This window comes from Bolinopsis microptera, chromosome 1 (genome assembly GCF_026151205.1).
Source record: "Bolinopsis microptera isolate Bmic1 chromosome 1, MBARI_Bmic_1.0, whole genome shotgun sequence".
Lineage (NCBI taxonomy): Eukaryota > Metazoa > Ctenophora > Tentaculata > Lobata > Bolinopsidae > Bolinopsis > Bolinopsis microptera.
The window spans coordinates 6,705,394-6,722,421 of record NC_087072.1 but is presented as its reverse complement, the minus strand read 5'-3'; the positions used below and the strand labels follow the sequence as shown (position 1 = coordinate 6,722,421).

Sequence of the window (17,028 nt, the reverse complement as noted above, 5' to 3'; positions counted from 1 at the left end):
GAATGAGAGCGGACAGTAAGCAGTTGGGTTCTTTAAAAGTTCAAGCACAATTAAATTAATAGCTTTTTCAATGTAAGAACTATTCAACTGTAAATCAGCTGATTGTAAACGCACGTGCAAAAAAAACTAAAACTCTTTCGCCAATCTTGCTTCATTAATACAAAAGTCACCAGTCTTGAATTCCAGATATTATTTAAAGCTTGATTTGTAAATAACCGTTTGAAACAGTACATTTGAAAACTCCCTTTTAATCAAAACTGTATAGTAACGAAATCGTAGTTTGCTTCATAAAATGCATCTTTGATGAGTTAAAAAAAAGAATTAATAACAAAATTGGTCTAGTTTTCAATCTATTGAATATAATTTCAATAGTTTATTGTCAAAACACAAAGACTGGAACCAGTTTTAACAATAGACAGTGTCAATAACAGTTAATGTTGTTAAACCTCCGTTCCTAATTAAGTGCCATGTCAGATCTTTACTTCCCATTTTTGGGCACTATAATTGGCCATAGTCTATTTTGAAATACCGTGCTCTAGTATTTTACTAACGGACGGAACATCTTAATGAGAGAGGCTACGTACGGGTGAAGTCCTTCAAATTCAACCAGTTTTTCGGTCTTGTCTTTGGTGAACTTTCTGTAGAACAACAATGGCGCAAAACCGGTCTTTCCCTGCAGTTGTGCTGAAATGATAACTTTTCCGAAGACGCACATGTCTGTTAAGTTGGCATAACAGCTGGCCAGGATACCGTCCACTAAAATAGTTCCGGATCCTGTTATAGGTCCGCACAAACCGTTCTCTGTCACCAGGCGGACTGTTCTTACCTTCAAATATCCTACATTCGCTTTATATAACAAATCTCCCGGCTTCACATTTTTCGCCATGATAGCTCGATGTGATTCATCCACCAAAATTAAATGATCTTCAGTTACCTTGATACTGGATCCATCTTCTAGTTCCAGTTTGAAGTACTCAGTCGGAGTATGAAAATCAGCATCTGCCCAAAGAATAAGCTTTGTGTAAGCGAGACGTCTCTTAGTATAGTCATAGGTTAAAACGAGGTCACCTACAACTATTTCCCCAAGTCTGAGGGTTATTTCGACACCATCTCTCATGGATCTAACAGTCGATTGTGGGGGAAAACATTTGGAGCCACCCTTACTTTTTGGTGTTGGATTGTTAGCAACAGCTGCCGCTCTGGTATTACTTGCTACTCTTTCTGCTTCTGCTTTTGCTACTCTTTCTGCTTCTGCTCTTGCTACTCTTTCTGCTTCTGCTCTTGCTACTCTTTCTGCTTCTGCTCTTGCTGCTCTTTCGGCTCTTTCTTTTTCTTCTCTTTGTCTTTCCTGTTGCCTGTGCAACTCCTCTTTTCTTATTCTTTCAGCCCTTATCTTCTCCTCTTCTTGTTCTAATCGCTTCTGTTCGGCAACAGCTTTTCTTTGTTCTTCAACGGTTTTTCTTTGTCGTTCCAATAATGTTTCCTTTTTCTTTGCTTCTTCTACAGCTGCATTATGTTTTCTTTCCTTTTCTTGCTCATCTTGTTGTCTTTTGGCTACAATTTCAAAATCCCCCCTTAGAATGTTTTTCAGAGCTTCATAAGCGGCATCCTTTTTGGTTGCGTCTGTCAATTCAACAAACGTAGAAATAGGTTCAAGAGCCAAGTCAGTTGTGAGCATTGTTGGATTTGCCACTAGCGAGTTTTTCCACATGTCCATACTGTGTTCATTTTGAAGAGTATTTATTTTCTTAAGCTCCTGAGTTCCACCATTCCATACAACAGTAGTGGATTCAAGAAGCTGTCCAACTCTTACAGTTGTTGACCAATCATCGTTATTGTCTATGGAAGTATCTGCGTCCAAGAAGCCAGCACTCATAGATTTTATCAATGATCTTTTTATAGCGTTGATGTCTAGACCAAGTTTTGTAGAGTTTATTCTAAGCTCAACAGAACCACCTCCGTATGCTTTCGTTACAACAAAATGCCCCCATCGATTAAAGAACTGTTCAAAGACAAGTCTGGTTTTTGCGTTGTTAATGTCGAATTTCACAGGAAGAGCCTTTATTGCAGAGACAAAGTTTGTTGCCAAAACAATATTTTCACTCTTGAGGTTTCCGATGCTTAGTTCAAAAAGCCTTTCTTCTAGGTAAAAAGATATTTCTTGATCAGGGGCATTTTTTTCGTTTATCTTTGGCTTGAGATTAAATCCTGGTATCTTCTTCACTACAAACTTTCTTTCATCGACATCCAAAGAGACATTAAGATGGTTTAGTCTGTCCTTAATGAGTAATTCCTCGGTGTCGTAAGATAGAATGAATGTCTTCGTCACATTGTTGGGTTTAATATGGCAAAATTCTGGGATAGATATGCCAAACATCGAATCTTTCAATTTATAGTCGAATATTTGGCTTTGAACAACAGAACCATCTAGAACATTGTACCCTTGCGCCAAAACAGTCGCTGAATCTTTCCCGATTTGATGGGTGGTATCTTTTACTCCAATTTTGGACAGAAACTTTTTTCCGGTTTCGCTGACTGTCTGGAGATGTTTTAAATTCAATCCATTCACAGAAACGTGCGTCAAGTCTTTCAGTTCCTGGATACCGATCCTTCTCAAAGACCCCACTAGACTTTGGATTTCTGTGACAATTTCCCCATTATCAGATATGTTCTCCTTTTTCAAGAAATCATCTGCTTCTTGTACTAACGGATCTATAGAACCACCAGCCATTGCTTGAGTGAAAAACTCGAAGAACTCATGCTCATCCTTAGATAGCTTGCTTGTGTCCGCATTCCTTGCTGTCATACTTTTCCCCATAGTAACTTTCTTTTTCTGGGGGCCGAAAGCCTCGTTAAATATGAGATGTCCATACAAGTCGCCGTTATTCTTTAAAACATCTTGACAAACATTGTACAGATTCTGCGGCTGCCTGACCCCATCCGGTAAGATGGTGAAATCTCCATCCACCTCGAGATCTTCTACGTCATTTTCTAAAACTACTACAGGCGTTTGCACGTTTAAAAACTTGAAAAGTGTTTCTTTCACAATTTCTTTCTTCAAAGCAATATTTTTTGTAAATCTCTTCGCTTTCTCACCTAGTGCAGTGCCGAAAGTAAGCACAGCAACTACATTGGGATATCTAGAGTCTACAAGCTTCAGAGCCTTCAAACATTTCAATGACTTGGCAAGGTTGCTATTCTCACCCTGAATCCGTGTATCTGTTGCTTGTATTAAAATTAGAACAAGATTTGGTTTACAGCCATTCATGTGTTTATCGTACATTCCTTTTATAGAATAGAAGTTGCAGGCATCCTGTTTAGTGCCTCCCGTATCATTGAAACCTGGAGTATCAACTAGAGCCAGTCTGAGAGCAGAAGCCCCGAAACGGACTGGCGGAGAATCAACCTCAAGAAGGAACTCAGTGGTAGCCCTTGTTTGTGAGGTAGAAGCACTGGTCTTGGCAAAGGTCACAGAATTATTGTCAGATAAATCAAATAGGTGATTAATAGTGCTAGATTTCCCGACTCCTGAAGTTCCTACCAGAAGAATTGACGGCCGTTCTATGCTTCTCCCTAGGCGTTTACTTGACCAAATATTTACCAGTAATTGATCCCTTTTGTCGTATGTCCGCTCATCTCTGTCCATCAGGCCACGCTGTGCTGCCTCCTTTTCCAAAGCTTTCATGTTCCGTGGTGGGGCTTTTAACACTCCTGCCATATTGTAGACCTGTGCGAAATTTTTAATGATTAAACCTACTATTTTTCATAAAATTCTAAATTTATTTTGCTAAAGATCAATAACAGAAAATTAAAAGTGAACAATTTATTTATGCCGTTTGCGAAATCATGAAAACGTTTGCGAAATCATGAAAACTGCGTTCAAGAATACAATTGAGATTTAAATGTTCTATTTTTATGCACAACAGCAAGATGATAGTTTCAATAATCATGGTTTAAACTTAATTTCATATTGTGCCTTATTCATCCATATTAAAGCCTCAACAATAATCAAAAGAAATGTTCGTTTAGAAATTTAACGGCTGTTGCATCACACTCTGAATTTACTACCGTCTACCTGCCATAGCTTGTAAAAGAAACTCGTGAAATTCATTTTCTTCTTTCGATAGCTTATTTTTGTTGGCATCTTTTGCATCAACTTTGAAGCCAATGCTCATGTTTCTGTTGTTGTTTGATCTGAAAGCCTCATTAAATATGAGATGACCATACAAGTCGCCGTTATTTTTCAAAACATCTTGACAAACATTGTACAGATTCTGCGGCTGCCTGACCCCATCCGGTAAGATGGTGAAGTCTCCATCTACCTCGAGATCTTCTACGTCATTTTCTAAAGCTACTACAGGCGTTTGCACGTTTAAAAACTTGAAAAGCGTTTCTTTCACAATTTCTTTCTTTAAAGCAATGTTTTTTGTAAATCTATTCGCTTTCTCACCTAGTGCAGTGCCGAAAGTAAGCACAGCAACTACATTGGGATATCTAGAGTCTACAAGCTTCAGAGCCTTCAAACATTTCAATGACTTGGCAAGGTTGCTATTCTCACCCTGAATCCGTGTATCTGTTGCTTGTATTAAAATTAGAACAAGATTTGGTTTACAGCCATTCATGTGTTTATCGTACATTCCTTTTATAGAATAGAAGTTGCAGGCATCCTGTTTAGTGCCTCCCGTATCATTGAAACCTGGAGTATCAACTAGAGCCAGTCTGAGAGCAGAAGTTCCGAAACGGACTGGCGGAGAATCAACCTCAAGAAGGAACTCAGTGGTAGCCCTTGTTTGTGAGGTAGAAGCACTGGTCTTGGCAAAGGTCACAGAATTATTGTCAGATAAATCAAATAGATGATTAATAGTGCTAGATTTCCCGACTCCAGCTGTACCGACTAGCAGAATTGACGGTCGTTCTATGCTTCTCCCTAAATTATGACTTTGCAGAATATTTTGCAACAGCTTGTCCCTTTTTTCGTATGATTGCCCATCTTTTTCTTGTTGCAGAGCTTTGAGATTTCGTGGTGGAGGGATCAAAGATTTCTTCATTTATTCTAAATAAACTTTTGACTGCTCGTTAGATAAAGAATTATGGTTTATCGTTACGATCATTAAATGGGCAAGAATTACCTAGTAAATAAATAAAGTAAGTTGGCTGGTTGGTTACAAATACATTAATGATGACAATAGTTAATTAATGTGATGGATCAAAGTTCACAGTTGTAGTGAATAGCGATTTACTGTGGTTATCCGTAAAGCAAATGCCATCAATGACAAGATTTCTAAACCGACGGTTAGACACGCACCCACTCACTATATGTCGCAGAAATGAATCACAGATCGTGGGAAATCAAAGTGTAGATTAATTAAGCGCCGAACTTGAAGGTCGACTAACTGTTGTTTTATCGAGTCTTCTTGTGAAGCACTGGGCTCCAAATTAAGCCCAATATTGTTCAATTAAGGTGAAGGGTGGGAGAAAGACGCTGTTCTCATCTAACAAAAATCAACTCTCATTTACAGCAAATCGTTGTGGAAATAATAGTTACAGAAACAAGTTTAAAATTTAACGACGCTGAATATTAATAAGACAATCAGACCTTAAAACAACTCAAGACCTAGTAGGAATAACAAGCGGTATCGGAAACTTAAATGGAGAAAAAATTCTGCAACACAGATAAATTTGATGATTTAAGCCCTAATGTGCGTCACGCGTAATACTGTTAGGCAACTGTGGAGATAATTCTTTTCTTCAGAAATAGAGAAAGATGGTTTTGCTTTTGGCTTTGCAACAGCTGGTAACGGTATGAAGTGCCATGTTTGCTAGCGATTGAATTAGCAATCTGTTCTAGAGTAGGTGTAATTGAATATCCCCTGTATTTATGGTAACGTCATCCTGAAAAGTTATGTTATCGCTGTGGGTAGAGTGGTCGCTATGAGTCACGTCTTGAGAATGGAAAAAAGAAATCACTGCGATGTTATTATTTATCTCAATCTGATTATTTTTCACACTTCTACATAATAAATAATTTTAGGATACATTTTGAAAGAACTACTAACATCATGATATCAAAATTTCATCAATTTTACCACCGATTTTTTTCCAACTACCTCTTTGGAAATCCAGGAACCATACAGTGTTCCTCCTATTCATTCTGTTCTCTTTCTTTGTAATGACTGAGTAAGGAATTCAATTTCACACCATAATAACTATTAGCTTGTCGAGCAACTGCTTAAAGAGGTGGTTAGCGCTCTTACATTTTTGGGGGAAATAGTGCTGAAAATATCGTGGCATGTTCAATTATCAGTAACCATCAGGTTATATATCACACTTTGAATTTAAAGTTCTAACTTTTCCCTGTTACACCATTCTCTTTAGGATTAACGTTAGGGTGGGACGATATATCGGGACTAGAATTCGCTAAGAAAACTATCAAGGAGATAGTAGTTTGGCCGATGTTGAGACCTGACATCTTCACCGGATTGAGAGGACCCCCAAAAGGAGTTCTCCTCTTCGGGCCACCTGGTTAGAGCAACCTTGTTGTTTTAGCATCCCCTCTGCAATTTATTTTTAATGGAATTGATATCTTGGCAGCATGAATAACAGTTATTTGACTCATCAGCTTTCCGCTTTTTCTCTCTGATAAAATAACCTCATTCAGTTATGTGCTTCTACTAGGTAGTAAGTAATGCACGTTTAATTTAACTCTGGTTTAAAAGAATTGGAATGATCAAAACTTTGTCAGGAACTGGGAAGACGCTGATCGGAAAGTGCATCGCCTCCCAGTCGAAGTCTACTTTTTTCAGCATATCGGCGTCTTCTCTCACCAGCAAGTGGATTGGTAGGTAATTTTAAATAGAAAATAAATTAGGGACAGAAAATGAAGGATTAATAAAACGAGTCGCTTATTTAACCAAATACAATGATAAATGATATAAGTGATAACTCATAAATATGTTTATTTAGGCGGTAATGATTGAGAACTCCGCATTATTTAGGGCTCGTAAAATTCCGACTCAGATTATGTCGTAGATGTCTTAAATAATGGTGCTATTTTCTTATTATTATGTTAATAAGCAGCTTGAATAAAGTTATTTAGCTCACCTTACTTGGCCATTTAGTTTCCTGTTCCGTTCCGCGCATATATATTGTACATTGAATAAGTATTACTCTTTATCTGGCTGCTAGATTGGAAGTGGTAGTTGTATCATTTACTTTTCTTCACAGATTGAAAAAGGTCAGACTATTAAGTTATAACGTAAAACATACGTTTTCTAGATACATACACTCAACAAGACGTTATATCAATACTTTATTTCATGCGGTTACTTATTATTTGCCACATATATTATGATCATATTTGATAATAATCGCTACATTTAGCGTTTAGCATTTGCTAATATTTACAATACAGAACTCTTAACTCGTCTATAATGAAAAAATTTAGAAGTTTTCTTATCTGTTGCACCCTCACCCTCACTATCTTCTTTAATCTCGCCGTCTGTGTTTATTTTGCTTAGAGCTTTGATGTCAGTCATGCAGTCCGCAATTAAACTGTTGATGTTGTTCTGGACAGCGATGCCGCCCATATCATCAACTCCTTCCTCATCCTCCTTCTCTTCCTTACTCTCATTGGGTGGGGTGCTTATTGAAAATCCTTGACGCTACTTCTCCTTGAAGATTTGGCACTTTTACTCTTGTTAAGACTGTTCAGCTTGTCCTTCAACTTTTCCTTGTTAACTCCCATATGGTTGCTCATTTCCACTTTCCTCTTCTCGCAGTTCCGCCAACCGCCCTTATGCTTGGAATCACAGAACCAACACTGCATATATTCTGCCTCAGAAGATTTGGATAAGGTGGAGTGGTTTGATTCGGTAGAAGGTTTCTTGACTCGGTTAACAACAACAGGTGCAGGTGGCTCAGGTTGCTTGTACACGACGACGGGAGGCTCAGGTTCCTTATACACGGTCAGTGGTGGTGGGGGCCGAGAAACTACCGCTTTAACCTCGGTTCGTTTAGCCAGTTCGGCCATTTTCAAGAGCTCCTCCAGTGGCTTGGCTTCTCTTCTATTTCTCATCCATCCATCTTCTACCAACTTTCTTCTTACTTTTTCGTCTCTTGCTCCACTTACAAATTTCCAAGCAACTTTGCGGTCTAGTTCTCTCTGAGTTTCTCCTTCAAAGGCGTCTTTAACAAGCAGCTTAAGTCGAGTCATGAACTCGTTTAATAGCTCTCTTTCTCCTTGACAACTTTTTTCAAAGCTTGTAATATTATTTTCAATCGCCTGGACGTTTAGGTATCTATCTTGTAGCTTCTCTATGATTGCTCCATCATCTCTGGCCCACTCGTGGCCCATAGAGTCGTCAAAACTCACGAAATCAAAAGCATCGCCTTGCAAAGATAGTTTGAGCTTGTTGGCCCGAAATTCTGCAGAGTCCCATCCCTTGTGACTCGTAGTCTCATTGAGTTCCTTCACCACTCTGTACTTCTCGATAAAGCGTTTCAAGGAACTTGCCGAATAATCCCCATCTTGACCAAAGATGATATCTAACTTTTCTTCTTTAGGTTTTGAGTCGAATCCCCATGAATTTCGTCCTCCACATAGACGGTTGAAATCGTCCTGATTGTAAAACCACTCAACGTTACCAAAATCGTGATGTCCGTCCATTACAATCTCCGTTTTTACCGCCATCATATCGTGCATTATCGAAACCGCTGCCCCATTCAGTTCAACCAATTTGTTCATATTAGCCTTGACTCTAGCACCTGCACCGTAAAGTTGACCTTTACTGCCATTTTGGATCTGTTCCATCTTCTCATTGAGTGATTTGTTCTGGTTAAGGAGCAGTTCTATACTTCCCTGTAGTCTCCTCAGAGTCTCCCCGTCCATGTTTACTTTCTGCGTTTGCTACGATAGATCCATAAGTTATAGGAATCACAGTAAATCACAGACACAAACTGCAACTAATTAAGAATAATGAAGAATAAGAAGACACCAATTAAATAGTATACTCCTGACCGCGATACTGAAATCGTAACTTAGATACAACATCGAAGCCGAGGAAAAAGTGTTCTTATTGAGAAGTAAGCAATTGAAGGAGCGCAAAGGTTTTTAAGCATCTCATAAAATGATCAATTTTTAAAAGTTATCATTACAAACAGAATGCATCTAAAAAATTTCAATGTATTCAATAATACCGTTTATAGCAAGGTCATGACCTTGCCAAGTAACACAAGGTATGCAACTTAAAAATCACACAAAATTTCATGAGGGTGACTAATCCGAGTGTTTATTTTTCGGGTGACTAATCCAGCATTTATTTTTATCACCGACGATTATGTAATATTAAGTTTAGATTGTGAACATGTGGTGACATGTTTTGACGATTTTCGTGCTGTTTAACTCGTTAGTTTTATAACATTCGTTGCAGTACACTGCTTTGACCTGGGAGTTGCGTAATCGGGGGCACTAAGACACTAACTGTGTCTTGGTATATAAAATAAGATACCCACCCAAAAATTGCTTTAAACAGCTCATTAAACATGACTTTTTAGTTTTAAAAAGATCCGATATGGAATGTAAACAATGAAAGTAACAGTTGAGATATCTATGCTTAATCAAATACATATTATACAATGCTAGCGGGCTGAAAAATGCTGGGCCTTTTTAGTAGCAGGCTGCGCGTGCCCGCTGTAGCAAAAAGAGTCCGCTGGTGGACATAAAGCTGTTTCAGTGTATACGACTTGCATGGACACAACCTTTCAAAAGGTCATTATATTGGTGGTGATGGTATGTACTGAAACATGTTTGTACTACATGACACATCATCCAAGAGCCAGTAGTTGAAATACATTTTAAAATAAATTTAACACTGCACCTTCTCAAGACTCAAGTGGGAAGTCAACAAAGGCCACTTTTAACAAGAATTGCGCCCGTTGTTTCGTTTTGGCGGACGCTAGATTTCCATTTCACATTTACTATAAATTTAAGTATAAGCTCCAATCAGCTCACTTCAATCTTCATGATAGTAATATTGATAAATTATGCATCAAATACGGGGGAAAATTCAGTTCAATTGCCGTAGAACTTAACTTGTATCTGTAATTCAAGAAATTATCAGCAAAGGTAAACTATACTCGTGTACACATCAATACACTACGCGTGCCACGTACAAATTGGGCGTATTACCTAATAATAATATTATACATTACATGCATCATATACATTAAAACACAGTCGCGCCGCGCATTTATACTTATAGATCACAAGCTATCTATACATCTCATCTCCGCAAGCAATCCTCGCGCGCGCGCAACTTTTTCGTTGCTTGGTAACGAACGGAAGCAAGGAACACGACATACTTAGACCCACCTACTGCAATCTTCAAAATCCACGTTTTTCTGCAAAAACCTCCATTTGTAACCTTTCACTATTGCCTTTTTTCAAAAGGGTGAAAAGGAAAAAATTATACAAAATATCAATCACATTCTGTTTAATAAATAATACCCTCATTTATTAACTGTTTTTGGGCAAATTAGACCTAAGACCCACTATTTAGTACCATTTACTAACTGTTTTTGGGAAATGGGCAAATTACCTACTATTTAGTAATTAGTAGGGGTTTTGTTTTCAATGCAGTCGAATAAGATACAAATTTACAAAAAAAGGGGGAAAAATTCAAAGAAACCTCAAAAAATCCCAAAAAACCCACTCTTAAAATGGAAATTTGAGGTAAAATGGGTTTTTTGGGGTTGGAAACCACCACCCTTAGTACCATGTACTGACCGTTTTTCTGGGAAATGAGCAGCAGATCCACCACTTAGTACAAAAGTGCTAACTGTGTTTTGGAAGAAAATATGACCCACCACCCCAACGTCACGTACATTGCTAAGCGCCTTTTCCCGAGAGATTATCAAGAAGATTCGCCTAACTACCTTCTGAAACTCCTGAAAGATTAACTATTGATTAAAGTTAACTTTGTAATAGCGCGTTTGCAAATAATTTTGATTCCAAACTTTTATAAATTTTCAGGATGCTTTAAGCCAAATCAGTGCCAGGTTAAGCAGTCATAATCTCAACTGAAACCCCTATACCAAACTTTATACTCCAGGTGAAGGAGAGAAGTTGGTGAGAGCTCTATTCGCGGTAGCTAGATGCCATCAACCCGCCGTTATCTTCATTGACGAGATCGACTCACTGCTTTCACAACGCTCGGAGATTGAGCACGAGAGTTCCAGGAGAATTAAAACAGAGTTCTTGATTCAGGTAATCTAGTGTGCCAAGTTTGAAATTTGCTATATTACAGTCTATATTATATGTATGTACATTGTACTATGTAGTCGGTATTAAAAAGCATTTTGAAAATTACAGGGAAAACTTCTTCCTATAAACTGAAACTATCTGTCCAGTTTGCCAAATGTCCGTATACTTAACTTACACGGCGTTTCAGCGAGTGAACAATGTGTTAATTTGGAGTATTAATCTAGGTAAACTATAGGTAAAAATATAATATTAATCATAAGCTAAAATGTACTAATCTTTGTATTCTAAATGGGGAAGAGAAGAAACATTGTCAGTCAGTCGAGAAAATTGTCAGTCAGGCTATATGGCAGCTTTGTAGATGTTGTGACAATGCTAGTAGTGGTCCCAGGCTTGCGACTGGAATTGCGGTGTTAACGGATTTTTATGTCTTAAAGACTTTTATCAAGTTAAAGCAGCATATCCCAGCATACAAATTCAAATATAAAATGAGAACATTTCCACATAAATATTTTAACTTCTCGCTTTTCTTAATTGTGCTTTCTTAAACTTACTCTACGGAAGTAAGATACATGAATAAAGATGCACTGTTAAATTAACTTAGGGTCATTAATCAGAATACTCGTAGTCATCTAAATCAGCATGAATATCTCTAGTCATTTTGTAATTCCTTGAAACGCTATCTACGGTAAACGGCTGATCGAGATGTCCAAAAAGTCGCTTACATTGATCTTCAATCGAGAAGATGTCCCAATACTGAACGTACCTTCCCGTTATTTTCTTCCACTGGGTGATGACATCTGTAGAATTTCTGAATATATTAAGGGCTTCAGGTTGTCTATTTAAGTATCCTTCAGATTGTGCTCCGGTTACGTTGAAAATATGTTCCCTGACTTTGTCAATCATAGTTTCCCCGATAAAATCATACACTTTCTCTGCCACCCCCAGAGGTCTCAAGCTCATGTCTCGATGTGTGACTCTCATGTAGCGAGCCCTGAACCATGGATTGTTTTCGATAAAAGCAGTTGATCGTAAATTATCGCTACAATATTTGTATACCTCCCACGCTACCTTAATTCTTCTCTGAGGTATGGCATCTATTGATTTATCTCCCTCAATTTTTGTCTTTTCGTTCCAATTAAAGAAGAACCGTTCTGTTTTCCGTGACATCATCAGAGCAACAGGATGCCGTAATAAATGGATGATTTTGATATCTGCCGATTTAATGTTTGCAATTTTTAGAAGTTCCGTAAGATCTGTTAACCGTATAACCTTGATAACGGTTATCTTGCGGTATCTGCAGATAGCTTGCTGAGACAACCCGTTCACCCACTGGCTTCTGTTACACTCGGCAGTATTGAATCTGTGAAGATGTTCGGCTTTAGTTCCGCACCAGTTGTGTTTACTAGGGAAGGGAGTCTGGTAGAGGGTACAGTTGTGAAGCATCTGCTGGAGATACAACATCCTCCAGTCTGCCTCCGTGTGGTCCGACCTCTCTCCAAATATGGCTCCACGTGTGTTCAGGTTCCTCATGTGTTCGCTGTGGAACGGTTCCATTAGATACTGTATGTCAGGGTTTGCGTCGAAAATACTGCCCAGGAATGTAGACCCGCTCCTGAAGGCTGCAAGGATTATAATTATTGTTTTGTTTGGGTTTATAGTAAGTGTGTAGGCTGGATCCTGCTTTTTTGACTCTACGTGACTTTTTTGGGACCAATTCTCTGTTATTCCCATATCTGACTTCCAATTCACAATACCATCATCCTCTTTCGGTTTTCTAACAACGCCGTAAATAACAAAAATGATAAGTAGTAGAGTTAGGATGGTTTTCGTTCTAGCTGAAAGTGCCATGCTGTAGAGTGCAGGTGTTTTGAAAATTGTTACAGAAAATATTCGTATGATAGAAATATTGGGGTTAGTCGACTGTCACTAAAATCATATGTTCATACTATTTTAATGGCACAATTCATATCGAAAACGATTGCGAGCAATATTTGAAAATTGTACATAACAGCGACGAATTAAAAGCCAAAGCAGAAAAACCAAAAATTTGGAGATGTAACGCGAGCCCCAATGTCGTTAGGTGCCTATTCAATTTTAAACACTTTGTTAATTACAACAAAGTTCTCATGGAATGGTGAATTATGTATATATAATTTAGTAAACATCGTTTACTTTGGTACGCTAATATATATAATATCATATATATTAACCTATATTATATACTATATAATTGTATATCATATATACTATTTAACTCCCGTGTGGTACTAGATGTTAAAAACTCTCAAGGTCCGAGTAGTTTCCGAGTGGTACTATAAAATTAACTCCATTTTACAACTTCCTCTTGTTCAGTTAGACGGGGTGGCGTGTGAGACGGAGGAGAGATTACTCATTGTTGGAGCTACTAACAGACCTCAGGAGATAGATGAGGCAGCCAGGTTAGTGTTCCAGTTAGACGGGGAAATGTCTTCTTCACTTATAAAACTCAGTTTAACTCAGTTTTATAAGTGAATTTCTTGGAAATATAGGTGGTTTACAGGACAAGTAGATATAATCAGATATATAGCGTACAAGTGTGCAGACGAATCTCTTTGGTTGTGGCAAAAAGTGACCTTAAGACATGTGGAAAAGTTTGGAAACGTTTGGGAAAGTTTGGAAAGTTTGGGAAAGTTTGGAAAGTTTGGGAAAGTTGGTGAGCCGTGAAGGGCATCTAACTGAATTTATTTAATCATCGTATGACCTGCTCTTCCTCCTCAGACGGCGACTAGTGAAGCGGTTGTACATACCCCTCCCTGACAAGCCAGCCAGGGCTGACATCTTAGGGAGGCTTTTAACTCAGATAAACCACTGTCTGACTGATGATGACGTCACGAGGGTGGCGGACCTCACGCACGGTACTATATTAACTGTCAAACTCGGTAAACCTTTTAGAGAGGGACTTATTTGGAGACAGTTGTTAATGGAGATTAAATCATAACCACCCATCCTAGTGGGATTCTTCTTCTAGTTCTGAAGAATGATATTCCAGTTTCTGGAGAATAATTTTCCGGCTTTTTGCTCCTCCAATTTAAAATACACCCCAATAAAATTCCGTAGTTTAACCTTGTAAGCAGAAGTTAAGAAGTATAATATCATATTGCTTTTAAAGCAATATACTTCTGTAAGCAGTGGACACTTGCTTTTAGATCTGTAGATCATTTGTAGTAATTAAGGTCACGAACAACGAAAACGAGATCAATATTTGTACTTAAACTGTAATTAAATATAATATGACACAACTTCACTATTCACCACTAAAATCACTCCTAATTAACGCTACTACTCCTTATTAATGACAAGACTCCTTATTACTTATACGACTCCTGATTACTGTACCGACTCCTGATTACTGATACAACTCCTAATTAACCAGACTTATACCGCCAAACCTACTATCTTGTAAACTCAGGTCAACCCTCGTTGATCCCCGCTTAAGCCAGATCCTACCGGAATCTAAACGACCAGGATCAACCCTCGTTGATCCTCACTGCTCTTAGCTCTAACCCTACTTGCCCAGTCTCTCTATCTTAAAGCCAAATAAGTGCTCATAAAAATACCACTACTGTAAGCCCTGTCCGTGCTCTCCAGGATCTCACCATAATACATCCTGGTCCGGAACATCCTGCAACAATGGCCCTTGCTCAACCGGGCAAACTAAATCTGAGGTGTTGCTCTAATAATATACTTGTTAACCTTTGAAGCCTCATCAAAGCTCTACCAACTTTATGCCTCGTCAACCCTCGTTGCACATTAGTATGCCCTTATTGACCTACCACCGGTAGCTTAATACAAACCAAGGCTACCGATCACCTGTGGTTCCACTACACAAAGACCTTCCGAGAAACGTCCCCGGCTCCGATCCTAATCGGAGGATGTGTCACACATCGGCGTAACCCACCTATGCTGGCCCCTCTAAATCCCCCGAACAATTATTCTACCAATTATTAATATTATAAAGCTATAGTATAAGACTTAACCTATCGTCACCACTCTACAAATTGTCAATACAAATATTCACCGCGTGCATATATATTATTCAATACTACCTAAAATCAATCAAATGATCACGGCTTACACTTCAGACATTGTAAGTAATATGAGTAGTAGTAGTAGTAGTAAGTGATATGTAGTAGTAGTAGTAGTAGTAGTAGTAGTAGTAGTAGTAGTAGTAGTAGTAGTAGTAGTAGTAGTAGTAAGTGATATCTAGTAGTAGTAGTAGTAGTAAGTGATATGTAGTTAGTAGTAGTAGTAAGTGATAATTTATGTAGTAGTAGTAGTAGTAAGTGATATGAAGTAGTAGTAGTAGTAGTAAGTGATATGTAGTAGTAGTAGTAGTAGTAGTAAGTGATATGTAGTAGTAGTAGTAGTAATAAGTGATATGTAGTAGTAGTAGTAGTAGTAGTAGTACAGGCACGTAGCCAGGGGGGGGGGGCTAGGGGGGCGGCAGCCCCCCCCCCCCCGGAAAAAATCGAACCCCAGAAAAAAGATAAGCCCCCTAGTCCCCATGGTCGCCTGGTAACTGGGCTGTGTTTATGACTGCAGTCAGTCAAAGATTTGAACTGTGGATTAGTAAATATATGTCATTAAATCCAAGCAAACATTCTAGAAGACTTCTATAATTATAGTCAATAGTGTCCCCTAGACCGTAGGAAATGTAAAAATCTTAAGACGATGAGACTGAGTGGAGTTGGGTTAAAAACATATAAGAGATACGATGATTTAACTTGTAGAAGCTTTCAATAAACATGTGTTAATCGTCGTCAGCTGAGGCCTGAGTAAGTCGTAAATTCTGATTGGAGAATGCAGATTGCTGTTGTGAAGTTACCAAATTTACGTGAGTACTTGATTCTTTTCAATCCCAGTTTATTGCTGTCCTACAAATTTCTTTAATGCCAAATGTCGTCTAAAACACCCTGTTTCGCAAAAAAATTCCGGGGGGCTGCGCCCCCCTAGCCCCCGCCAAGGGGCTCCGCCCCTGGACCCCTGGCACAGCTTGATTGGACGCGTCGGCTCGCTTCGCTCGCCGACAGCCCCCCTCAAAGAAAAATCCTGGCTACGTCCCTGTAGTAGTAGTAGTAGTAGTAGTAGTAGTAAGTGATATGTAGTAGTAGTATAGTAAGTGATATGTAGTAGTAATAGTAGTAGTAGTAGTAGTAGTAGTAAGTGATATGTAGTAGTAGTAGTAAGTGATATGTGAATTGTGAACCATATACCTTTCCAAGATCCCTTGCTTACATTTAATCTCTAACTTCATACTCTCTAAAGTCTAAGCTGTATGTCTCAACCCACCTCCTTGATAGGTTACTCTGGAGCAGACATGACGTCACTATGCAGGGATGCAGCTTTAGCTCCCATCAGATCCATAGCTGATATTGAGAACATTAATCCTGATCAGGTATTATATAATTACTGGATTTTCATAAATTGCCGATATTGGGCGAATGGAATAAATGGTATACAATTTTTGAAAAATTGTATTATTTCGTATAAGAATTTCTTAATTCCTGGGTTGAAACTCTCCACTACTTGTACGACACTTAAAGATTATTCATATGATCAATGTTGGAAATTACTTGCAATACTTTGTTATTAACAAAACTGAAGCGGCCCAGAGGAAAAACCACCTTATTAAAGTAACGACACTCATTTTATCAATAGATAAGATTTGGCAACTGACACACTCCCATTAGTGATTGTTCGCATATTATGTGTATCAGGGGGGGGGGGGG

At 38.5% G+C, this 17,028-nt stretch overlaps 2 protein-coding genes across 2 annotated transcripts in view; one reads left to right on the top strand and one right to left on the bottom strand.

Moving 5' to 3' along the window:
* Positions 1 to 17,028, top strand: part of LOC134815790 (fidgetin-like protein 1) — a 33,161-nt gene that overhangs the window by 1,687 nt on the left and 14,446 nt on the right. Inside the window, exons 6-11 of the mRNA XM_063824383.1 lie at positions 6,376 to 6,522; positions 6,743 to 6,838; positions 11,109 to 11,263; positions 13,613 to 13,698; positions 14,018 to 14,154; positions 16,600 to 16,694. Of these exons, the coding sequence (XP_063680453.1) occupies positions 6,376 to 6,522; positions 6,743 to 6,838; positions 11,109 to 11,263; positions 13,613 to 13,698; positions 14,018 to 14,154; positions 16,600 to 16,694 (716 nt within the window). The remainder of the gene's footprint in view (positions 1 to 6,375; positions 6,523 to 6,742; positions 6,839 to 11,108; positions 11,264 to 13,612; positions 13,699 to 14,017; positions 14,155 to 16,599; positions 16,695 to 17,028) is intronic.
* On the bottom strand, positions 457 to 3,805 carry LOC134815780 (uncharacterized). Its single transcript, XM_063824373.1, has one exon. It carries the CDS (start codon positions 3,716 to 3,718, stop codon positions 536 to 538), a length of 3,183 nt encoding a protein of 1,060 aa, XP_063680443.1. The 5' UTR covers positions 3,719 to 3,805; the 3' UTR covers positions 457 to 535.